The sequence below is a fragment of the Thunnus maccoyii genome, chromosome 6 (genome assembly GCF_910596095.1).
Source record: "Thunnus maccoyii chromosome 6, fThuMac1.1, whole genome shotgun sequence".
Lineage (NCBI taxonomy): Eukaryota > Metazoa > Chordata > Actinopteri > Scombriformes > Scombridae > Thunnus > Thunnus maccoyii.
In genome coordinates this window covers 21,864,115-21,889,739 of record NC_056538.1, presented here as the reverse complement: position 1 = coordinate 21,889,739, position 25,625 = coordinate 21,864,115, and the positions used below count along the sequence as shown (strand labels likewise).

Here is a 25,625-nt window from a genome sequence, read left to right as displayed (position 1 = left end):
GCAGGTCACAGTGTAGAGAGCAGTTGCCAATGTAAGTTATATCTTCTGTATGAAAATTTTACTTTGACCTGCAACTTGTTTTGCTCTACAGGTGGATGTCTTACGGGGAAAATATTAATTTTTTCTTATTGTATTTGTAGAGATTTGATCAGATTTTACTCTGTCTATGCATGAACAGTTTATAGATATTGAATTTATTAACAATGGGAAACAAGCTACCTAACTGAGTATACTGCACTGTATATGTTTTAAGTGTCCAGAACAGCTGCATCGATGTCTTGGTTCTCCTGGTTCTTCACTCTGTGGCCCTCTAAAGCCACATCCCTGCTCCTTGCGGATCTTGTGGGCAGACAGCTGGGGCTTAGAGTGGGACTACAGGTGGTTCAGACACTGACTTGTTCTCAGTGGGGTACACCGAGTGACAAGGGTCTGTTCCAGGATGGAGATGTAGTTATTGGTGGGCTCTTTAATTTCCGTTACCAAACTCCAGCTATTGACCATGACTTCACTCAGCTACCACACAACAAACCTTGCGCTGGGTAAAACTCTGCTATTAATAATGAGCTTTTTTCATATTGCATCTTTTCTTTTTGATATGCCAAAACTATTCAAAATCTAGAAATCTTTACTGTCTTTACAGTCAATTCAACAGTTTAAATGACACATCTCTCATTTGTTCTCTCCTGTTCTCAGTTTAGAACATGTTCCTTTACAGTATATATATGCTATGGTGTTTGCGGTGGAGGAAATCAATCATAGTACAACCCTGCTACCAGGTGCGAAGCTGGGCTACCATATACATAACAGCTGTGGACTTCCCCAATGGGCTCTCCAGTCAGCACTGTCGCTGGTTGGCGGAGACAGCACCAGCTGCAATTTGACAGCTCCTCTAGATTATTCTGCTGGCTATGGAGAAGAAAGTGGAGAAAGGAGAGGTAATTATACCTGTAGCTTTGTTATGTGTTTACGAAAAACTGATGATGACTGCAAAATGAATGCACTGCTGTGTTTAAAACAGATGCAAACAGTGTTTTTCATGCAACACACTCTTTATTTAATGACACATCTTTTCATGCCCTAATCAGGTGGACACCCTGTTCCCTTGATCATCGGTGGTGCTTCATCCACAACAGCCCAGATACTCTCACGAATCCTGGGGCCACTCTCTGTACCTTTGGTGAGTTTTGAATACAGCATAAACACTGTACTGTAAATTTTATCCTTAGTTTGAAGGGGTTGGTGCCGTTTTTCATCTCACTATTTACAATCCCTGCTTAACTGTACATTGCAAGAAAACAATACCAAAACATTTGGGGACAAAGACAAATATTGTGGATGGAAATCAATTTAAACATATTTACTTCCTTTAAAGTACTCAAAATTATTAATAATGTGACTTTTTTTGTGTATTTCAGGTCAGTTACCTGGCGAGCTGCCCCTGCTTGAGTGACAGGCTCCAGTTTCCAAACTTCTTCAGGACGATCCCCAGTGACATTTACCAAGCCCGGGCCATTGCCCAGCTTGCAATTCGCTTCAACTGGACCTGGATTGGAGCAGTGATAGCAAACAATGATTATGGCCATGCAGCAATAAAGGTGATTCCATTTATAATGTTTATTGTTGAGAAAATTTCACAGTATCCATAAAATATATACTAATGAGTACAAAATATAAATACATTTCATTCATGTGATCTGTATGTGCTTTTTACTTGTATATGTTAGGTATTTCAGAAGGAGATTCAGGGGGCAGGGGTGTGTCTGGCATTTGTAGAGACTCTGCGAAGGGAAAACATTGTGAGTGATGCCAGACGAGCAGCACTCACAATTCAGGCCTCAACTGCAAGGGTGATTCTGATCTTTGCCTGGTATACAGATGTGAGGGAACTGTTTCTACAACTGGCCAAGATAAATGTGAGAAACTGAAATAAATGTGCTATTCTTATTTTAAAAATCTTTATTATATTTATTTTATTTTATGATTGTTATTATAATTAGCTTGTGTGTCCTTTTGCTGTGACAAGGTGACTGAAAGACAGTTTCTGGCCAGTGAGTCTTGGAGCACTAGTGGTGATCTTCTCCAAAATCTTGCCACCTCTAAAGTGGCAAGTGGTGTTCTTGGTGTGGCCATTCGAAGTTCACCTATGCCAGGATTTGGAAATTATCTCAGAAGTTTGAACCCATCTCACCGTCCTGACGATGAGTTCTTCAGAGAATTCTGGGAGCAGGTGTTTGGATGTAGTCCTGAGGTCACTTATCACTCTTCACCACTCCAATCTGTAACACCTCGACAAAGATCTAGCCGTCCTTCAAATACTTCTACTTCATCTTTTCCCAACACACCTCTTCAGAAAGCTTTTCTACCACTGTGCAGTGGGATAGAGTCCCTGGAGAGAGTGCAGAATCTTTTTACTGACATCTCCCAGCTAAGAGTGACATATAATGTCTACCTTGCTGTTTATGCTGCAGCCCACGCTCTTCACAACCTTCTCTCCTGCACTGACACAGACAGCCCTCCCAGAAACAACTCCACTTGCTCATCTCCAAAAGACATCAAACCCATAGAGGTGAATAGGATTATAAACCTTTCCCTGAGAAAAGAAATGTAGCCTTTAACAACCTAATTGTAAAGTGTTACCACCTACGCTTCTAAAATTCCAACTTCAAATTTCTAATTTTTTCTCATTATTTTACACAGGCTTTGTCAGTTACAATGTGAGCAGTTTCCATATTTTTTATTATTTCACAGCTGTTGCAGCACTTGAACAACGTGAACTTCACCACTCCACAGGGGGAAATGTTCTTTTTCCAAGGGGCCGACACTCTAGCAAAGTATGACCTTATCAACTGGCAGAAAACTCCTGAGGGCTCACAAAAACTAGTTTTGATTGGTCACGTGGACGGATTTGATCTGCACCTTAATGAATCAGCTATTCAGTGGAGCACAGGATCTTATCAGGTAGTTAAAAAGATAAATATTATTGATTCAGATCTATAACAAAATTTCTATTCACTGCATTTTTGCTGTTCGTCGGAAGACATTTATTTTGTCCTTGGAAATATTTATTATTTAGGTGCCTATTTCAGTGTGCAGTAACAGCTGTCCCCCAGGGACCCGAAAGGCCAACAGGAAAGGCGAACCTGTCTGCTGCTTTGACTGTATCCCATGTGCTGAAGGGGAGATTAGTCACAAAACTGGTAAGGAAATTAATCCATAAGATAACAGAAACTTATGTTTGCAATTTTAATTTTCACCATTATGTGAAACATGAGAAACTCCTGACTCCTTGCTTCCCAAATGAGGTGAGCCTGACTCATGACCCTGTCTGCTTTAAACTTTTCTGCACTTTTCACCTTTTTCCTTTCCTTTCCTTTCCTTTCCTTTCCTTTCCTTTCCTTTCCTTTCCTTTCCTTCCCTTCCCTTCCCTTCCCTTCCCTTCCCTTCCCTTCCCTTCCCTTCCCTTCCCTTTCCCCTCTCCACTGTTTTCCTTTCCCAGGTTCCCTTCACTGTGAGCGTTGTCCACCTGAGTTCTGGTCCAATGATAAACAAACTGCTTGCATCCCTCGCCAGCTGGACTTTCTTTCCTTTAATGAAACCTTGGGCATTACTTTGACAACAGCAGCTGTGTCTGGTGCCATTGTGACAACAGCTGTATTTGTGGTGTTTCTTTGTTACCGACAAACACCTGTGGTGAGAACACAGTAGTTATAGTTGTGTATTGTTAGGTCCATTTTCTACAAGCTTGTTACAAGGTAAAATTATTACATTAGTGAACAAAATATCAGGTTAATCTGAATGTTTGGCTTGTCTTTGTGTATATGACTTATCACTTTTAGGTGCGAGCCAACAATTCAGAACTGAGCTTCCTGCTTCTTCTGTCACTGAAACTCTGCTTCCTGTGCTCACTGGTGTTCATTGGTCGTCCATCAGTCTGGTCTTGTCGGTTCCAGCAGGCAGCATTTGGGATCAGTTTTGTACTTTGTGTTTCCTGCCTCCAAGTCAAGACCATAGTGGTTCTGGCAGCGTTCCGCTCAGCTCGGCCTGGTGCTGAAGCCTTGATTAAGTGGTTTGGTCCAGGCCAACAGAGAGGAAGTGTCTGCCTACTTACTTGTATACAGGTACAGATGTGCTTTACTTTAGATAAAATATTTGCATAATTCTTGGTATGCCAAATTATACATGAATTCAATTATATTTTAACAGTACTTATTTTTATCCAGGTTATCATCTGTGTCATATGGCTGTCTCTCAGTCCCCCTGTGCCTCGACGTGATCTGGGTTTCAAAGGGTCAAAGGTCACTCTGGAGTGTGCCATGACCTCTGTGGTGGGCTTCTCTCTGGTTCTGGGTTACATTGGTCTGCTGGCCTGCACCTGTCTCATCTTGGCCTTTCTTGCAAGGAAACTCCCCGACAACTTCAATGAGGCCAAACTGATCACCTTCAGCATGCTGATCTTCTGTGCTGTCTGGGTGGCCTTTGTCCCTGCTTATGTTAGCTCTCCTGGGAAATACACTGTTGCTGTGGAGATTTTTGCAATTCTTGCCTCTAGTTATAGTTTACTGTTCTGTATTTTTGCTCCAAAATGTTTCATCATTCTTTTGAGGCCTGAGAAAAACACTAAGAAACAGTTGATGGCCAGGTAGCACAAATAAATATAATATTGACACTACATATCAAATTTGAGCAATGTTCACTATACTGCAATTGTTTAGGTCCTTTTAGTTGTCTTTTCAGTTTGCATGCATTTATTCTATTAATTCATTATTGTATAATTAAATTAATAATAATTGTTTATTGTTATTGATGTATCTGTATCCTCTGGACATCACCTGAAGACCCTAGCTATAATTAGTGTTGATATTAAACCTTGCAGCATAAAAAAACTGCCCATATTTGTTTTTTGTGTTGCAGTCTGTGAAAAAGACCAGTCAGTAATTCAGTAATTACAGAGTAAAAGCAGGTTCCAGTTGTCTGTTAAAGGTTTTTTGCACTAGGTTTTGTTGTTAATTCAGATCACAAATTTTGCCATGGATGTTTATTCAAAGTTCTTGTTAATGAAAAGTATCCTTATCAGTTTCCCACCACATATATGTTTACTTTATTATCACACGTAATGCCCACACTGATGTTATATATGTAAGTTTGATGATGATAATTAATAACAATAGATCCTACTATGTCTAGCTTTTTAACTCACTTTCTGGCCAGACTTTTGGAAAAAAAGATCTCCCCATTCTCTGGATTTTAAAATACTTTTGCTCGCAGCTTTCAGCTCAGATACTTGTATTAGGTATATTTAATTTGATCAATGTTGGCTTCAATTCCTTTGTACTCAAGAAAAGTAATAGAAAATTGCTTATTTTACTGTAAAGACAATACTTCACAGATTTTGTTGCTGTTGATGTTTTGTGACTTAGGAGCTGAGAGGAGGTTTTTTTTCTTTAATTTGTGTGTAAAAAAATGCACATAACACAAACAGTTTCCATATTTTATTCAGGGAATGTGTATAGCATTTTTGTTCACATGGAAGTCTGTCTTACACCATGGAAAATCACAAAGAAAAAAGACAAAAGGTTCTTTGCACTTAAACTGCATTCTGAAAAAACAAAAACAAAATAAAAATAGAGTAAATCATAGTATTTAATCATTCTTAACCATAACTATGTGGGGTTAGATATTTCATATTCAAATACATTTTTGGCATCAGCTCTGCTTTTCAGATACTTAACATTGCTTTTATGATTAACAATTTTACTGCTCGTATTTATGTATTGTACTATTATATAGAAACCAAGGACTCATTCTGTCTTATGAAATAAAGTGCAGTTTTTATGACTCAGTGCATTCGACCCATGATTGCTTTCTTTGTGTTTCTCTCTGGTCTCAGCAGAATTATGAAACATTTGGGGCCAAACAGTGCCACCAAGAGGCCAAAACTGGAGGCCAGGATGGCAAATACCTCCACTGCATCTGCATATTTGCCTGGGGAGTTGACATAAGCAGGGACAAACGCCACCCACACAGCACAGAAGATCAGCATGCTGAAAGTGATGAGTTTGGCCTCATTAAAGTTGTCTGGAAGATTCCTTGCCAGAAATGCTAGCAGGAAGCTGAGGATAGCCAGTAAGCCAATATAACCCAGTAACACTGCAAACCCAACAGTGGACCCAACTACACACTCATAAACTATCTTGTCATTATGGTATTGAGTGTTCTTATGAGGAGCTGGTGAAGAAGAGACAAGCCATGTAGTGCAGATTGCTGCCTGGATAGATGTAAGAGCCAGAACTGTCCCTCTCTGCTGCACAGCGCCAAACCACTTCAGAGTAGCTCCACCTCCTGGTTTGGAGGCCTTGAAAACAGCCAGAACCACCATGGTTTTTACCAAGATACATGAGACACACAACACAAAGCTGATCCCAAATGCTGCATGTCTCAGTTGGCATGTCCATAGTCTGGGACGGCCGATGAACAGCAGCGAACACAGGAAACATAGTTTAAGTGACACCAAGAGCAGGAAACTCAGTTCTGAATTGTTGGCGCGTACCATGGGTGTGCTGCGATGATATATGAAGATCCCCAGGACAACAGCACAGATAGATGTGCCCAGCAATGATGTGGTCTTCAAGCAGATTCCGAGTGGCTCATGGTAGGAGAGAAACTCAATTTTCTTAGCCACACAATAGTCACGCTGGGGGTTGGACCAGAAATCCTCTGGACAACTGGTGCACTCTGTAGAGTCTATGAAAATAGGGAAGTGTTTAGATGTATATTTGTGAAATAAAATATTTATAAAAAAACACCCACCCGTACTATTGCTGATCTTTCCCTCAGAACAAGGGATGCAGTCAAAACAGCACTCGGGTTGGCCCTTCTTTCTTGCCTTGCGGGTACCTGGAGGACAGCTCTCACTGCAAACTGACCGGGGTGGCTGTAAGATGAAAAATAAATATCTTTCATTCTATACTATTATACACTGCTAAAATTGAAAATGGATCAACTGTCAAAAAGAGAAAGTTCGGTGAAAATGGAGAATTGACCTCTTTGGATTGAAAGTTCCAGAAGATTTTGTCCTCATCAATTGTGAGCTCTTCACCTTTCAATGCTGACTTCTTAACCGCACCCACATTCTGAACTTTTGTTCTTCCATCAGGGAGCCACAGCCAGTTCATGATATCATATATTGGTAAAGCATCACCATTCTCATCAAATGACACTTGATCACCAAATGGTGTGGTGAAGTTGACCTTTTGTAAATAATACACAAGCTATGTAAATCAGAATATGGGACAGAGGAAAAGCAAAGAGTATAGGTGAAAAAAAGTGAATTCACAACACTGATAATACTGTATTTTCAGTCACAAGATATTGTTTCTTCACTGGTAACCCTATCCAATGCTGTCATCCAGCAGTGGGGAAAACTGCAAGAAATACTAGAGCACAGGATTTAATCACGTAAAAATGTCAAGTGTAAATTGATATCACACCTGCCATGGCTCTAATCTTTGCAAAGTGGCACAGCTGTGCCTGCTGAAAGGCCCTCTCCCTGGCACACACTGCAGCATGTCATCGAGGGCGTACGCCAGAGCATACACAGCCTTGTACACATTATACTCAGGCCTGAGATTAGAAAGATCCAAAAACTCAGTATCCACATTCTCTAGGTCCTCATCTCCAGTGCATATTGCCCTCCCGGATTCCACCCAACCTGCTGGAGGTGGTGCAAATCGGCACTGAAATGTGTGTTCCCAAAACTGATTTATCTAAAATATATTCAAAACAATGTGTTATACACAGTGACAATATACTATTCTTGGAAATTCAAGATCAGATTGCAAGGTTAAACTTTCACCATGTTTCCATAACTGTTGTTGTGATGTAGGTCAGGACGTATTCTTAATAGGAAATCCATGAGGCCTGGTATTTTTCCTCGACGGATGGCAATGCCCAGTGTGCCACCCAGGTACGGCATGAGATCAGGAGTCTGAAGCACAGCAGCTGCTGTCCAGGCTTCACTTGCAATCCACTGGCGGCCTGTCACATTCTGCTTCACCACCTGTGCAATGATTCATACCAAATATATAAGTTCACACTTAAAGTATGTGTCTAGAATTCTGAATTACACATGAGTCATAGAGTCAAGCTTAGGCTTAAACCACCAACCTCTTCCATGAGGTAAATCATGTGACTCTCATGTGCAAATACGATGACCACACAAGCTGTGGATTTTTTCATTATATCCACAATCCTGCCTAACTCAGTGGGGTCATTGCCCCAGGGCAAAACCTCCAAATAGGCTAGACAACCTCCACCAGACTGAGCCAGGTCAGATTGGAAGGATTGGGCAGCATGGAGTCCATAGTCATCATCACTGACCAGCAGACCTGCCCAAGTCCAGCCGAACCGTTTTAGAATCTGAATCATAGCACGCACCTATTTGAATAGAGAGTGGAGGGATTAGTGTACAGGCTGGAATATCATTTTAGTGCAAAACCTTCTAAACAGATGGACCAGGTTCAACTATTGCCTTTCAGCTTTGTTATCTGAGACTATACACCTCCATTCATGACACAAAGAATGTGACTGGTCATATACAAGAGGAATAGTTGTGTCACTGCAATACAGGTATGCTAACTGCAAGTGATATATTTTATCTATTTTCATTTTGCTGACAGATGTTCACCTGGAAAGCATCACTTGGGATCGTCCTAAAGAAGGATGGAAACTTTTGCCGGTCACTCAGGCAGGAACATGTGGCAAAATAACTCACCTGTGAAGGACAAAGACTGCACATCCTAAACACATTCAAAGCCTTCACTGGCTCTTTCAACTTTTTAAGGTTGATTATTCCATGTTTACAATTGAAATAAATTTTGAAATTCAATAAAAATCATCCAAACTGGAAGGCGGAAAACTTACCATTGGCACTCTGTACAAACCCAAGATGGTGGAGATGGCAATAGAACGTGTGGAGGAAGAATCACCCACAATCCCCAGGACTGGAGGGGCTCCTACACAGCTCTCGTCTAGCATAAATTCCTCCTCTTGACCACTGACTAATGACAATGCTGCACGGAATCCAATTCCTAGTTTGACGCAGTTATCATACAGACTGTATCCCAGAGTCACATTAGGCAGCAGGTTGGAATTTCTGTTGATCTCATTAACAGCAAAGGCCATGGTCTGGGCCTGCCTGAATCCTAGAACATCAAAACTAACAAAAAATGTTGCAATTTATGTATTAAAAAAACAAACTTGTTTTACACATAATTTTTCAAACAATTAAGCCAGTTGAATAGCAATAATTATTATATATAATTAAAAAAAAACATTAAGACTGCAAAAATGTAATATGTTTAAAATGGGATAAAAACACAATGTAATTATTTTAGAACACTATCTTATTATCAGAATATATTCAAAAAATGGGACTGATTTACCCCAGTTCCTTCTTTTTGCTTCTTTCTAACAGACTCACCCATGACAGGTAGGCTCTTGTGGTTCTGAGGTAAAAGACAGATCAGGAAAGACAGAAAAGAAGTGGATTTCAAACAGCCCACCCACTACCACATCTCCAGCCTTGTGCATCCCATTGAGATGAAACTGTCCCTGTAACTGGCAGGAGGAGGAATAAAGAGGGGAAGACACAGCAGAGGAAACGTATGAAGACAATAACATGAAGTACATGAGCAAGGGTAAATCTAAAAATGCCCACATGACTTTCCTCCTGTTAACTCCTTTTCTAAACCTAATCATTTAGTTTTATCGCTATGTCAACCCTTTTTATTGACTTGCAGTATAGTTTAATCTTGCACGTACCACCCATTAGGGCAGGAAAAGAAGTAGGGGCAGGGCCTAAGATGCATTTCATTTCAAAGCGATTTTGTATTAAGTCAGAATTAATGTGTGCTCATTTAATAACATTTCACCAAAGTCATGTCAGCAACCATCCCACCCCATATTAAATTGTAGATAACAGTAATGTCTGAAAATTGCATGTCAATCAACTCAGTGTGTGACTATAAAGTTTGTTAAATATCACATTAAGTAGACTTTTTCATATGTATATTAAATTAATCTGATTAATCTGACTGCATCACTTCCCAATAAAACACACATTTACCTGCCACTTTGCAAATACCTGAACAGTTAAATGTATGTATCAGAAGAGCAACTGTGTAGTGAGGATAACCACATATCTTTGTGGGGACACTTAACTGCTTAAATCAGCCCTTAGTGTATTGACTCTGCTATTGCGCAGTCAGAGTTTACTATGTCCACTAGAGGGTAGCAGCATACTTAGACATTTGATGTCTCAGTATATTGATTCCCATCCATTTTTCACTGCTTCTCTGCATCTTTTTGATTGAGGGTTATTGCATCTGTCTGGTATTAAGCATAAAGTAACTTGAGAGATATCAGATATGTTCAGTTGTGTACAAAAATGAATGCACCCTCTTAGATCTTTGTCTTTCCAATGAACAATGGTATAGGCTTTCTAGTTTTGTTTGTCAAATATACATGATAATATTCATATATACACCCTCACACATGGCTCAAGTAATGAAGCACAATATGGTAACTGTCTATGATTACAGGCTGAGCCCTCTGAAGGGGCCTTATTGGTTTACCTCACCACATTTATGCTGAGTACATTCATATATATACTCTGATCTTACTCTATTGTGCCTCACCTAAAATATAGCAAAATACTAAAACCATGGTTTTGTCTAAAACCCATAGATATCTTATTTAGGTGGCATTTCAAGATAAGAAAAACAACTTGCAACTTGAGGTAACATCCCCTAAACTAATGCCTAAATTAAAGCTTTGTGAAGCAGGAACCAGAAGATAAAATGCCGTAAATCAAACTCAAAAACAATCAGAAAATGCTGACATTGTTGAGATGGATAATATGAATTTGATAGGCAGAAACTTAATCAGTCTGAATTTTGAAGTTAATTTCAATGAAGATGTTAGAAAATAATTATAAAAATGAATACAAAAATAGAGAAACTTGCTCTCCTGTATAAAAAATATTCTGTATAATGTCTTATCATAGCAGAGTCATGGTTTACAGAACTGATTTGTGTTCAGATTGCCTGTGTGACACAATCGACCGCCCAATTTTGCTGAGGCCACTTTGGCTAAAGTTTGTAGACTAACTTTAGCATATTATTCTTTTGAATTTGAGGAGGGTTTTGTTATTATTATTAATTTTTTTGGTCACTTTTCTGAGAGGAAATACGATTTCTACCATACAGTAAACATAAGAGTTCTGGGGTTTATTTGTAAAATTGAGAAAACCTTTGAGGCATTGAAGGCATCCTGGTAGGCATTGTCACTAGTGTTTATATGTTAAAGCTTAGTTTGTGTGCTGTGTACAAGTCTAAAAAACTGTCCTTTGGTATATTTTATTTCAGGTGTTAGGTGTGGTTGTTGTTGAAATAATGAATTAGGTTTCATTCCATAATTTGTCTGTATATTGTTCAATGAATACTTTTCTCTTCATGTTTTGATACAATGAGGTCCAACACTTAACTATGTTTAGTTAATGTTAGAGTGAGTTCCCACAATGAACTACTGGCATTAACACAAGCTTGTTGTGCTCATCCACAATGTAATCCCCCTCGGAACAAGTGTAGTGATTTTTTTTTCAGTGCAGATGTATTTCCCATTGTGCTACCACTGGGAATAGGTAAACTGATGCTCTCCTAACTGTTCCACTGGAAAATAGCTTCCTCAGGCCAAAAGAAGTAATAGAAGTGATCTTTGAGTACAACAGTAACTGGGTTGGGGATGATCATTTTTTATCATTTAAGGTTGGAAAGTTGGATGCTGGAGCCAAATCTATCTATCTATGTAAAGTGTACAGTAATATAAGTATACAACATTCCTGTGTTCACCATTGCTAGTGAAACTGCACTCAAATTGTTCAAACAGTTCAAAATGTTTTTTATCTTTCAAATCCAAGGAAATGTAAGAATAAATGATGAGGAAAAAACTGCAAGAATCATTTTTTTTGATCATTCTTTATTGTGTCTGGTTTCCTCTGGTGAAAACTACTTCTAAATTCAGAATATAGACCAGATCAAATTGGTTGATACATTTTGTGCTACTCTGCTAAAGTGCTACTTTTATCACTTGGTTGTGCCTCGACCCATGATAGCTTTCTTTGTGTTTCTCTCAGGTCTCAGGAGGATTATGTAACATTTGGGTCCAAAAAGTGCCACCAAGAGGCCAAAACTGGAGGCCAGGATGGCAAATACCTCCACTGCGTCTGCATATTTGCCTGGGGAGTTGACATAAGCAGGGACAAAGGCCACCCACACAGCACAGAAAATCAACATGCTGAAAGTGATGAGTTTGGCCTCATTAAAGTTGTCTGGAAGATTCCTTGCCAGAAAAGCTAACAGAAAGCTGAGGATTGCCAGTAAGCCAATATAACCAAGCAACACTGCAAAACCAATTGTGGACCCTACTACACACTCATAAACTATCTTGTCATTGTGGTATTGAGTGTTTTTATGAGGAGCTGGTGAGGAGGAGACAAGCCACGTAGTGCAGATTGCTGCCTGGATAGACGCGAGACCCAGAACTGTCCCTCTCTGCTGCATAGCACCAAACCACTTCAGACTGGCTCCACCTCCTGGCTTGGAGGCCTTGAACACAGCCAGAACCACCATGGTTTTCACCAGGATACATGAGACACAAAGCACAAAGCTGATCCCAAATGCTGCATGTCTCAGTTGGCATGTCCATAGTCTGGGACGGCCGATGAACAGCAATGAGCAGAGAAAACATAGTTTAAGAGAGATTAAGAGCAGGAAACTCAGTTCTGAATTGTTGGCGCGTACCATGGGTGTGCTGCGATGATGGATGAAGATCCCCAGGACAACAGCACAGATAAATGTGCCCAGCAATGATGTGGTGGTCAAGCAGATGCCCAGGGGCTCATGGTAGGAGAGAAACTCCGTTTTCTTCGGAGCACAGTGGTCACGCTGGGGGCTGGACCAGAAATCCTCTGGACAAGCGGTGCACTCTGTAGAGTCTATGAAAATAGGAAAGGTGTTGAGATACATGTATATATTTTATCTCCAAACTACAATATTTAAAAATTAACACCAACCAGTCATATTGCTGATCTTTCCGTCTGAACAAGGGATGCAGTCAAAACAGCACTCGGGTTGGCCCTTCCTTCTTGCCTTACGGGTACCTGGAGGACAGCTCTCACTGCACACTGACCGGGGTGGCTGTAGGAAGAAAAATAAATATCTGTCATATTGCATTATTTAACCCTACTATAGTGAATTATTCATGGTCCAAAGAGCAGGGGTGACCTCTTTGGACTGAAAGTTCCAGAAGATTTTGTCCACATCAATTGTGAATTCTTCGCCTTTGAGTGCTGACTTCTTAACTGCACCCACATTTTGAACTTTTACTTGTCCATCAGGGAGCCACAGCCAGTTCATGATATCATATATTGGTAAAGCATCACCATTCTCATCAAATGACACTTGATCACCAAATGGTGTGGTGAAGTTGACTTTTTGTAAATAATACACAAGCTATGTAAATCAGAATATGGGACAGAGGAAAAGCAAAGAGGACAGGTGAAAAAAGGGATTCACAACACTTGTAATACTGTATATTTAGTGACAAGATTTGGTAGTGACAAGATCATTGATAATCCTATCTATTGCTATCACCCAGCAGTGGGGAAAACTGCAAGAAATACTAAAGCACAGGATTTAATAATATAAAAAGCTCAAGTGTAAATTGATATCACACCTGCCATGGCTCCAGTCTTTGCAAAGAAGCACAGCTGCGCCCGCTGAAAGGCCCTCTCTCTGGCACACACTGCAGCATGTCATCGAGGGCATATGCCAGTGCATACACCGCCTTGTAAATATTGTACTCAGGCCTGAGGTTAGACACATCCAAAAGCTCAGTCTCCACATTCTCTAGGTCCTCATCTCCAGTGCATATTGCCCTCCCGGATTCCACCCAACCTGCTGGAGGTGGTGCAAATCGGCACTGAAATGTGTGTTCCCAGAACTGATTTATCTGGAATATATTCAAAACTATGTGTTATACAGAGTGATAATATAGTGTTTTTGCAAATGCCACATCAGATTGCAAGGTTAAACTCTCACCATGTTATTTCCATAACTGTTGTTGTGATGTAGGTCAGGACGTGTTCTTAATAGGAAATCCTTGAGGCCTGGTATTTCTCCTCGACGGATGGCGATGCCCAGTGTGCCACCCAGGTACGGCATGAGATCAGGAGTCTGAAGCACAGCACCTGCTGTCCAGGCTTCACTTGCAATCCACTGGCGGCCTGTCACATTCTGCTTCACCACCTGTGCAATGATTTATACCAAATATATAAGTTCACACTTAAAGTATGTGTCTAGAATTCTGAATTACACATGAGTCATGGAGTCAAGCTTTGGCTTAAACCACCAACCTCTTCCATGAGGTAAATCATGTGACTCTCATGTGCAAATACGATGACCACACGAGCTGTGGATTTTTTCATTATATCCACAATCCTGCTTAACTCAGTGGGGTCATTGCCCCAGGGCAAAACCTCCAAATAGGCTAGACAACCTCCACCAGACTGAGCCAGATCAGATTGGAAGGATCGGGCAGCATGGAGTCCATAGTCATCATCACTGACCAGCAGACCTGCCCAAGTCCAGCCGAACCGCTTTAGAATCTGAATCATAGCACGCACCTATTTGAATAGAGAGTGGAGGGATTAGTGTACAGGCTGGAATATCATTTTAGTGCAAAACCTGCTAAACAGATTCCACAATGGACCAGTTTCAACTATTGCCTTTCAGCTTTGTTATCTTATTAGTGATGCAAAGAATGTGACTGGTCATATACAAGAGGAATAATTGTGCCTTTGCAATGCAGGTATGCTAACTGCACATGATATATTTTATCTATTTTCATTTTGCTGACAGATGTTCACCTGAAAAGCATCACTGGGGATCGTCCTGAAGAAGGATGGAAACTTTTGCCGGTCACTCAGGCAGGAACATGTGGCAAAATAACTCACCTGTAAAAAAAAACAGAATATACATCCACACAAATTCAAAGCTTTTACCGGCTCTTTCACCTTTTTAAGGTTGATTATTCTGTGTTTAAAATTAAATAAAAGTTTAAGTCCAATCAAAATTATCCAATATAATCATTAAATGGTAAGGCATAAAACTTACCATAGGCACTCTGTACAAACCTAAGACAGTGGAGATAGCAATAGTAGGTTGAGAATAAGAATCACCCACAATCCCCAGGACTGGAGGGGCTCCTACACAGCTCTCTTCTAATATAAATTCCTCCCCTTGACCGCTGACTAATGACAATGCTGCACGGAATCCAATTCCTAGTTTGACGCAGTTATCATACAGACTGTATCCCAGAGTCACGTTAGGCAGCAGGTTGGAGTTTCTGTTGATCTCATTAACAGCAAAGGCCATGGTCTGAGCATGTCTGAATCCTAGAACATCAAAACTAACACAAAAATACCACAATTTGATACAGTAACTGTAAAAAGGGGTACATATTGCACAAGGAGCATATTTTGCAAATAATTAAATCAGCTAAATAGCAATAATTATTATACTTAAATTGAAAAAGACTGCAAATAACTAATATGTTTAAAAGGGATAAAATGTAATTATTTTAGAATATCTGTTTTTCAAGAATACATTCAAAAATGGGATTGATTTCACCCAGTTTCTGCTTTTTGCTGCCTTACTGACAGACTCACCCTTGGCAGATAGTCTCTTGTGGCTCTGAGGTAAAAGACATGTCAGAAAAGACAGAAAAGAAGTGGACTTTAAACAGCCCACCAAGAACCACATCTCCAGCCTTGTGCATCCCATTGAGATGAAACCGTCCCTGTAACCGGCAAGAGGAGGAATAAAGAGTGGAAGACACAGCAGAGGAAACGTATGAAGACAATAACATGAAGTACATGAGCAAGTACAAGTCTAAAAATGCCCACATGACTTTCCTCCTGTTAACTCCTTTACTGAGCCCAGTCATGTAGTTTTATTTCCATGTTACCCCTTTTTATTGACTTGCAGTATAGTTTAATCTTGCATGCACCACCCATTAGGGCAGGAGAAGAAGTAAGGGCAGGGCCTAAGATGCATTTCATTTCAGATTGATTTTGTATTGAGGCAGAATTAATGTGTGCACATTTAATAACATTTCACCAGTCATGTCAGCAACTGTCCCACCCCATATTAAGTTGTAGATAACAGTAATTCTGAAAGCTGCATAACAATTAACTATGTATATGGCTATACAGTTTGTTAAATGTCATATTAAGTAGATTTTTCCATATCTATATTAAGTTGTACTTAAATTCAGTCTGATTAATGTGACTGCATCACCTCCCAATAAAACACATATTTATCTAACAGTTTGGAAAAATCTGATCAGGTACATGTATGTATCAGAAAAGCCACTGTGTAGTGATGATAACCACATATCTGTGTGGGGACACAAGCAGATCTTAGTCTGTTGACTCCACTATTGTGCAGTCAGAGTTTACTAAAATGTCCACCAGAGGGTAGCAGCATACAGAGACATTTGATGAGAAAATATTGCATTATCATCCATTTTTCACTGCTCATCTGCATCTGTTTGTTTGAGGGTCATTGCATCTGACTGGTATTAAGCATATATTAACTTAGCAGATATCAGATATGTTCAGTTGTATACAAACATGAACGCACTCTCTTAGATCTTTGTCTTTCCAATGATCAATGGTATATACATGATAGTATACATACATACACCCTTATACATAGCTAAATGAAGCACAACATGGTAACTCTCTATAATTACAGGCTGAGCCTTTCATATACAGTATGGTAATACAGTGAAGACGTAGGAGGCTATGTGACCTTCCTCTGAGGAAAATTCATTAAAACCAGCAAAAGCCACAAAAAGCTTCCATCACAATTATTTACATGGTGTCAGAAGTGAACAACGAGAGGAGTCATGGCAATGTTCAATCCCCAATAAACTTTTCCTTTGATGTTACATGGCCCGGGTGGTCAAGGGAGCTTACTCTATTGCGCTGAAATGTAGCAAAATACCACAACCATGGCTTTGTCTCAACCCAACCAAGTCTCACATCAAAATGTGTAATAGCTACATTTGTCCACAGCAAAAAACATATTAGTTTCACAATAATGGCTTTAAAATTGTGAGATGCCTACGTTTTTTTAGGTCTCTTCTTTTCTATAGGCCTGCGCACACGTCACGTGTCTGTCAAGTTTCTGTCTGTGAAAAGAAACAAAATAGCTGACATTCCTTTGATTCTCAGTGGAAAATGCAATATTTAAAGACAGCTTCGGCATTAAAATGCATTTTGATTACATTTCTAGTGAGAAATGTGGATTTTAATTTTATGATCTTCATTCAGTGAATGTATTTTAAAGTTTAGTTTGTCAGTTTTTACGAAGATTGTTTCAGGTCCTGCCAGAAAATTGTTGGAATGCAAACGTTTTCTATCATTGCTATGGTGGTTGCTATGGAAACTGCTATCTCTGAAAACATGTAGCTTACATGTTGTTTGAATCATTGTCTTTGTGTTGTGTAGTTATCTGAGCTGTTATGATATTTGTGTTGTTTTATGTAACTGTTTGATGATGTTCTTTCAATAAAAAATGTAGATTTTAGAGTGCCCCATGGATTACGTATTTCTTCTTCTTCTTTGGATTTCAGACAGACCACATCAGTCCAGTGGGCGGATAATGATATCCTCAACATTTCTCAACATAAAAACATGAAAGTGTCCTTGATTACTCAACAATATGATAAGGCCATCCATTTTAATTATTTCACCTTTGATATTGAGAAATCAAGTTTTTTTTGTCAGTTTTTGATAGCCAAACCTACATTACCTATGAGCCTCATCGACCATTATGGAGACGAAGAAGGTCCGCTTTTTGTTATGTTACAAAACTTTTCTGTTATTTACTTTTAATTACAGAATTATCAATGAATTTATATTAAATTTTATTTCATTTACTAAATGTCCTGCCATCCTTGGAAGTAGGTACTACGGAGTCAAACTTGCCAAGTACTCAACACGCATACCTGACTATACTGTGACAAAACAAGCTCAACTCAAAGCTCCACCAAACACTTTATTTCTCACAAAAAATAACCTCATTGACTGAGAGATGCAGTAAATTATGTTATTCAGTTTTTAGCTATAATAAAAACCCAAACTGTAGTTTAATAAAATAAAATGAAATTTAATATATGTTCATTTTAATATTTTTTTTTATTTATTGAAAGGTGGTGACATCTGTACATATAGAGCCCAAGAGGCAGCGCTGTTGTTCTGTCCAGTAAAAACACGAAGCTTCAATTTACATTCAGACAAACTAATATGGCAGTTACAATTGTTAGAATTCATCTGTAAGACCAACATTTCTCTTTTAAAAGGAATTATATCATATATCAAAATGCTACAGAGATATCAGAGCGGTGCAGTGGTAATTCACCAAAGAGCTGCACACATCAGTTCATTGGATCATGTTCTCCCTGGGATGACCCAGGAGTCAAACTGCTACGAGATATTGCTTGTGTCACCCAGCTAGCAGCTCCGAAACGTTGTAGCAGATTTACAAACAGACGTTATTTGGATAAACTGACCACATGTTAGGAATCTAAATGGTAACTTTCTCTCCTGAAAAAATATGAAATCTTAATAAAATGACACAATTAACAGTCCTAGAGCAAAGTCTGGCTCAAAATCTCCATCTCCATCTGCCATCGCCCTCGGATATCTTTATCAGACCACAAGGCATACTGGGTAATGTAGGCCCAGCAAGGGCCCTTCTTTCTATGCCAAAATGGTGACAGATAATTGAAACTGAAAAACTCAAGTAAAGTGATACATCATACTGAGACACTCATAACTTCATGATTAATTTACTATTACTTACCCTTTAGGTGCAAGTAAAGTAAGGGATAATCCTACATATACTGTACAGTTACAGCGTTACCCTTGTCAATAAAATTTGTTTGTCACTTTACCTTGACTTGAATCCCCTAATTGTCACATGCTTGGAGCTGGTTTGTGACAACATACACTATATTTAATATATTTGCCTCAACTTGTTAAGCTAGTCAAAATGGGCTTTATTAAGAAAGAGTGCTTCTGTATGCAAATGAGATGTTTACATAAACTGGAGCTCACAATAATATTCAGTGTATAAATTTGTGGAAAAAAAGTCAAAAAAGAACATTATATGCAGATGATATTTTGCTGTTTTTCTCAAAGCTAAAGATGTGATATTATCTATTGAGGACTGCACAAAGTTTAATCAGTCCTTTTTGGGTAACCCATTTGAATAACTACAGGACAATAGTCATATAAAAAGTGGTTTAATGAGGTGGAAAACTGAGGAAAATGTCATTCAGATCTTTTAAATCCCAGTGACTGTGAGAAAGAAAAAAAAAGAGGTAATATCATATGAATCTCTTTATACAAACATTTTATTGCTTCTAGTAACCTCTGGTTATTATTAACAGTTCAGACATATCTGAAGTTAAAAAGACAGTTAATTGTTTGTTATATATGGGAGTTGGCAGATCACTACTAAATTAATTCAAAATACATATTGGTTCAGACTAATGATTTTTTTAACTGTTACTTTTATCACCTGGTTGTGCCTCTACCCATGAGTGCTTTCTTTGTGTTTCTCTCTGGGCGCAGCAGGATTATGTAACATTTGGGTCCAAACAGTGCCACTAAGAGACCAAAACTGGAGGCCAGGATGGCAAATACCTCCACTGCATCTGCATATTTGCCTGGGGAGTTGACATAAGCAGGGACAAAGGCCACCCACACAGCACAGAATATCAACATGCTGAAAGTGATGAACTTAGCTTCATTGAAGTTGTCTGGAAGATTCCTTGCCAGAAATGCTAGCAGGAAGCTGAGGATAGCCAATAAGCCAATATAACCAAGCAACACTGCAAACCCAACAGTGGACCCAACTACACACTCATAAATTATCTTGTCATTTTGGTATTGAATGTTTTTATAAGGAGCTGGTGAGGAGGAGACAAGCCAAGCAGTGCAGATTGCTGCCTGGATGGATGTAAGAACCAGAACTGTCCCTCTCTGCTGCATAGCACCAAACCACTTCAGACTGGCTCCACCTCCTGGTTTGGAGGCCTTGAACACAGCCAGAACCACCATGGTTTTCACCAAGATACATGAGACACACAACACAAAGCTGATCCCAAATGCTGCATGTCTCAACTGACATGTCCATAGTCTAGGACTACCAATGAACAGAAGAGAGCACAGGAAACATAGTTTAAGAGAGATTAAGAGCAGGAAACTCAGTTCTGAATTGTTGGCACGTACAATGGGTGTGCTGCGATGATGGGTAAAGATTCCCAGGACAACAGCACAGATAAATGTGCCCAGCAATGATGTGGTTGTCAAGCAGATACCCAGAGGCTCATGGTAGGAGAGGAACTCAATTTTTTTTGGAACACAGTGGTCACGCTGGGGGCTGGACCAGAAATCCTCTGGACAACTCGTACACTCCATAGAGTCTAACAAAAATAGGGGAAGTGTTGAGATACATATTATAAAAATAAAATATCAAAAAATGAACACCCACCCGTATTATTGCTGATCTTTCCATCTGAACAAGGGATGCAGTCAAAACAGCACTCAGGTTGGCCCTTCTTTCTTGCAATGCGAGTACCTGGAGGACAACTCTCACTGCACACTGACTGGGGTGGCTGTAAGATGATAAATATATATGTCATTCTATACGATTATACACTGCTAAAATTGAAAACTGATTTACAGTCCTAATATGAAAACGCAGAATTGACCTCTTTGAATTGAAAGTTCCAGAAGATTTTGTTTTCATCCAGTGTGAGTTCTTCACCTTTGAACGCTGACTTCTTAACCTCACCCACATTCTGAACTTTTGTTCTTCCATCAGGGAGCCACAGCCAGTTCATGATATCATATACTGGTAAAGCATCACCATTCTCATCAAATGACACTTGATCACCAAATGGTGTGGTGAAGTTGACCTTTTGTAAATAATGTACAAGCTGCAAATAATTGAGAGAGAGAAAAAAGCCCAGATACAGCGATAAGGAGTGTGACAAACTCGTCATAATTATTAACTATATTGAGACACCCTGAAATTCAGCATGCTGTCCTTTTGGTTTAATACCATTATCACTGTCACAAAACAAAAGCAGAATTAGTTTTATCCGTCTACTGCTGGGTTTAAATGATTATCTAAAGAAAATAATTTACTTTAAAAGATTTTTGTAAGAAAATCATGAAATTAATATCAAATGTACAAATATCATTATTACATAATGTATTGTTTTCCCTAATATTCTATGCTCAGAAAACTACATTCACTACCTTAAGGTGTATCAGCTGTTTTAAAGCATAAAAAGGTAAAGTGTAAGTTGATATCACACCTGCCATGGCTCCAGTCTTTGTAAAGTGGCACAGCTGCGCCCGCTGAAAGGCCCTCTGCCTGGCACACACTGCAGCATGTCATCAAGGGCATACGCCAGAGCATACACAGCCTTGTACACATTGTACTCAGGCCTGAGGTTAGACACATCCAAAATCTCAGTCTCCACATTCTCTAGATTCTCATCTCCAGTGCATAGTGCTCCCACCCAACCTGCTGGAGGTGGTGCAAATCTGCACTGAAATGTGTGTTCCCAAAACAGATTTACCTGGAATGTTTTTATAAGAAAAGAAATTTAAATATTTTATTCCTGCAATTTCAGATAAAATTGTAACCTTAAACTCTCACCATGCTATTTTCATAATCGTTGATGTCATGTAGGTCAGGATGTATTTTTAATAGGAAATCCCTGAGGCCTGGTATTTCTCCTCGACGGATGGCAATACCCAGTGTGCCACTCAGGTACGGCATGAGTCGGGGGGTCTGCAGCAAAGCAGCTGCTGTCCAGGCTTCACTGGCAATCCACTGCAGGCCTGTCACATTCTGCCTCACCACCTGCACAATGCATCATATAAAACATATTTTCAGACTTGTGGAAAAGAAACAGTGCATCTTGAAACAAACAATTTGTCTACCACAATTCCATTGTCTGGCTTTTTTAGTCATATAATCACAGATATGAGTTCATTTTCAAGAGAAAGGATCTCAGGTTAAAGTAGGGTCTGCATGCTGCATTTTATGTAAAAAAAACGACAACAAAAAAAACAGTAGTAACAATAAAGTGAGTAGATGCAAGACTGAATTTACAACAGATGTTCTAATTTTGTAACCTGATCAATTTAATCTAATAATGAGAACAATTTTATTATGCCTGTCATTGTTGGAAAAAAGCCCTTTGATGTATGCCCACTGATTGAAATTCACAAATGTATTCAAACATTTAAAGTAATTATTTCATCTATCTGAATCAGGTCAAAATATAGGTCATAATATAATATAATGACATATACTGTATTGAGTAATATTATCAAACATTGTCAAAGAATTTGACTTAATGACAATCCAACTGGATCTTAAACTCGATGTTGTAGATTATTTTAGTTCATAGAAAATTATGATAAATGTCAGAATTTATTTGATTTGATTTCATCAACGATTTTTGATTTAGACAAACAAATGAACAAACGAGCATAATGATTCATCGTGTTATGTTTCTCAAAATAATGGATTATATATTAATTCCAACCTCTTCCATTAGTTGAATCATGTGGCTCTCATGTGCAAACACGATGACAACTCGAGCTGTTGATGTCTTTATTAAATGTACAATCCTCCTAAGTTCACTTAGGTCATTGTCCCAGGGCAAAACCTCTAGATAGGCCAAACAACCTCCACCATACTGAGCTAGGTCAGACTGGAATGACTGGGCAGCATGGAGTCCATAGTCATCACTGGTGACCAGCAGACCCATCCAAGTCCAGTGGAAGCGTTTTAGAATCTGAATCATAGCACGCACCTAAGTGGATATATTAAGAGGAGGGATTAGTGCACAGACTAGTATATTCTTTTAAAATAACAAATACAACTTCAGTTATTGTAACTTACGTAAATTTTTGTAATATAAATTTCACAATGCAATCACGGTTAATTCATTTCATTAAGAGAAAAGAAAAGATTTCTGTTATTAGGGACCTCTTTTTTGACGAGCTTGCTGTACTGCCTGTGAAAAATATTTGTGATATGAGTGCTTATAACTATAATTATACAGTGCGATAAGCAGATTATAATGCATTATAAGTGTGTTTATAATGCATTATAGACATGGATGCCATAGAAAGTGTTACCAAATATTATATTTCTCAATTTTGCTAACAGGGTTTCACCTGAAAAGCATCACTTGGGATCGTTCTAAAGAAGGATGGAAACTTTTGCCGATCACTCAGGCAGGAACATGTGGCAAAATGACTCACCTATAAAGAAACATACAGAATGCACACAAGTTACTCATCTCATGCAAGTCAGACCCAGACAAAATATTTATATATTTTAACAATGTGTATCATTGGCCTAAAAAAAAAACTAATTCAAATACAGTAAATTAAAATACAATAACAAAGACAGGAAACTTACAAGGGGCATTTTGTATAAACTGAGCACATTGGAGGCGGCGATAGTAAATGTTGAGGAGGAATCACCCACAATCCCCAGGACTGGAGGGGTCCCTAAACAGTTCTCCTGAAGCTGAAACTGCTCCTCTCGGCCACTGGCAAGTGATAACGCACCACTGAATCCAATAACAAGTGCACCACAGTTGTCATAAAGACTGTATCCCAGAGTCACATTAGGTAGCAGGTTGGAGTTTCTGTTGATCTCATCAATAGCAAAGGCCATGGTCTGAGCATGTCTGAACCCTAGAGTGTCAAATCTATAACACAAAATGTCAGTATTAATGTCTAAAAATTAATATGTCATTGTGAGAACTGGTGTTGATTACACATTATACAGCTATAATGATATATTTTTACAGTTGTATTTTAATCTTCTAAAACTATCATAATGACTATCATGAAAACATATATTATTTACATTTCATATGAATTTCAGCACAGTGACATTTTTTTCCTTGCCGTGAATACTCTGAGCAGAACAGAATAATTTGCACATATCTGTGTTGTCTGCTGTATGTATGTGAGACTTACCCTTGGCAGCTGGGCTGACGTGGCTCTGAGCTAAATGTCCACTCAGGGAAGACAGAGGTGTAGTGGACTTCAAACAGCCCACCCAGAATCACATCACCAGGCTTGTGCATCCCATTAAGATGAAACTGTCTCCGTAATTTACAAGATAAGGAAGGAGAGGAAAACACAGATAATAAAGAAGAGGAAGAGAAAAAAATCAAGATCAAGTAGACACACAAGAACAAATGTGTGTCAAGAAAAGCCCCCATAACTGCCTTCCTCCCTTCACCCCTGTTCTATTCTTCATACAAGGCTGCTTAATGTTATATGCAGCGCTGCGTCATCCCTTTTGGATGCTTTTTGTCATCGTTTAATCTTTCACACCACGCATCAGCACATGGGCCTTGGGGGCAGGACATATTACACATGTCAAATTAATTGTGTTAATATACTGTAGCAATAGAATAGGTTTAAGTAGGTGGCTGGTTAGGAAGGTCTGACTGTCCCTGTGGGATGTCCCTCATAACTTCATGATTATCTTTCCATTACTTACCCTTTATGTGCAAGTAAAGTAAGGGATCATCCTACATATACTATACAGTTACAGTGATGCTTGGAGCTGGTTTATGACAATATACAGTATATTTAATATATTTGCCTCAACTTGTTAAGCTAGTCCAAATGGGCTTCATTAAGCAAAGACTGTCTAGTTAGGAGACCATTAATTATATGACACCAAGCCAGACATGCTCCATCAAAAAATGTAATTTGTCTTCATGCTGAAAAGCCATTTGAGTATTAAGTAAAAACACTTATTTGCAGTGCTTACCAAGTTTGTGTTTTAGAGGATTCTATTTACTCTACACTAAGGATGAGGGTTGTTGTAAATGGAATACCTTCAAAGATTTTCCAGATGGAGAGAGTGCTTGTTGTATGCAAATGAGTCACTTACATGAGCTAGAACTCATACTAATATGCTGTGTATAAATTTTGGAACAAAAAGTCATCATAATTTATTATATGCAGGTGATATTTTGCTGTTTTTCTCAAAGCTAAAAAAGCTCAAAGCTTCCACAAAAATGGAATAGTCCACTCTAGGTAACCCATTTTAACTACTACAATAGTCATACAAAAAGTGGTTTGATTTCCAGGGGATTTAATGAAGTGGAAACTGCGGAAAATGTCATTCAAAGTATTTTAAATCCCAGTGAATGTGATCAAGAAAAGAAAGAGGTAATACAATATGATTTTTTTCATAAAAACATCTCTTTATTGCTTCTAGTAACTGCTGTCTTTACTCTTTTTCAGATGTCTGTATTTAAATAGAAGGTAAAAGAAGGCTCTGAAGGTTAAAAGACAATTAATTATTTATTATATATAGGAGTTGGCAGCTCACTACTGAAATAATTCAAAATACGTATTGGTTCAGACA

At 38.9% G+C, this 25,625-nt stretch overlaps 4 protein-coding genes across 5 annotated transcripts; 1 reads left to right on the top strand and 3 right to left on the bottom strand.

Moving 5' to 3' along the window:
• The first annotated feature begins 273 nt into the window (after positions 1–273).
• On the top strand, positions 274–4,643 carry LOC121898969 (extracellular calcium-sensing receptor-like). The gene is made up of 11 exons (XM_042414512.1): positions 274–539; positions 694–905; positions 1,086–1,177; positions 1,416–1,595; positions 1,725–1,913; positions 2,024–2,566; positions 2,749–2,958; positions 3,074–3,197; positions 3,497–3,690; positions 3,837–4,118; positions 4,221–4,643. The coding sequence occupies exons 1-11, from the start codon at positions 274–276 to the stop codon at positions 4,641–4,643; spliced, it is 2,715 nt and encodes a 904-aa protein (XP_042270446.1).
• An 831-nt stretch (positions 4,644–5,474) lies between these two features.
• Positions 5,475–9,180, bottom strand: LOC121899569 (extracellular calcium-sensing receptor-like). 2 transcript variants are annotated; one of them, XM_042415485.1, is made up of 9 exons: positions 8,920–9,180; positions 8,684–8,770; positions 8,164–8,433; positions 7,853–8,056; positions 7,488–7,763; positions 7,041–7,268; positions 6,808–6,931; positions 6,548–6,741; positions 5,475–6,352 (listed from the first exon to the last, which is right to left on the bottom strand). In XM_042415485.1, exons 1-9 carry the CDS (start codon positions 9,178–9,180, stop codon positions 5,837–5,839), a joined length of 2,160 nt encoding a protein of 719 aa, XP_042271419.1. In that variant the 3' UTR covers positions 5,475–5,836. The 2 variants fall into 2 exon arrangements, with proteins under 2 accessions (XP_042271419.1, XP_042271418.1); XM_042415484.1 differs by having other exon boundaries at positions 5,475–6,741; positions 7,041–7,247.
• Positions 9,181–12,064: 2,884 nt separating this feature from the next.
• LOC121898748 (extracellular calcium-sensing receptor-like) lies at positions 12,065–15,993 on the bottom strand. Its single transcript, XM_042414138.1, has 8 exons — positions 15,785–15,993; positions 15,231–15,525; positions 14,984–15,070; positions 14,471–14,740; positions 14,157–14,363; positions 13,792–14,067; positions 13,130–13,253; positions 12,065–13,051 (listed from the first exon to the last, which is right to left on the bottom strand). Exons 1-8 carry the CDS (start codon positions 15,991–15,993, stop codon positions 12,141–12,143), a joined length of 2,379 nt encoding a protein of 792 aa, XP_042270072.1. The 3' UTR covers positions 12,065–12,140.
• Positions 15,994–19,705: 3,712 nt separating this feature from the next.
• LOC121898628 (extracellular calcium-sensing receptor-like) lies at positions 19,706–24,339 on the bottom strand. The gene is made up of 9 exons (XM_042413884.1): positions 24,215–24,339; positions 23,646–23,940; positions 23,399–23,485; positions 22,762–23,031; positions 21,864–22,070; positions 21,517–21,783; positions 20,905–21,132; positions 20,685–20,808; positions 19,706–20,616 (listed from the first exon to the last, which is right to left on the bottom strand). The coding sequence occupies exons 1-9, from the start codon at positions 24,322–24,324 to the stop codon at positions 19,706–19,708; spliced, it is 2,499 nt and encodes an 832-aa protein (XP_042269818.1). The 5' UTR covers positions 24,325–24,339.
• Positions 24,340–25,625: the final 1,286 nt, after the last annotated feature.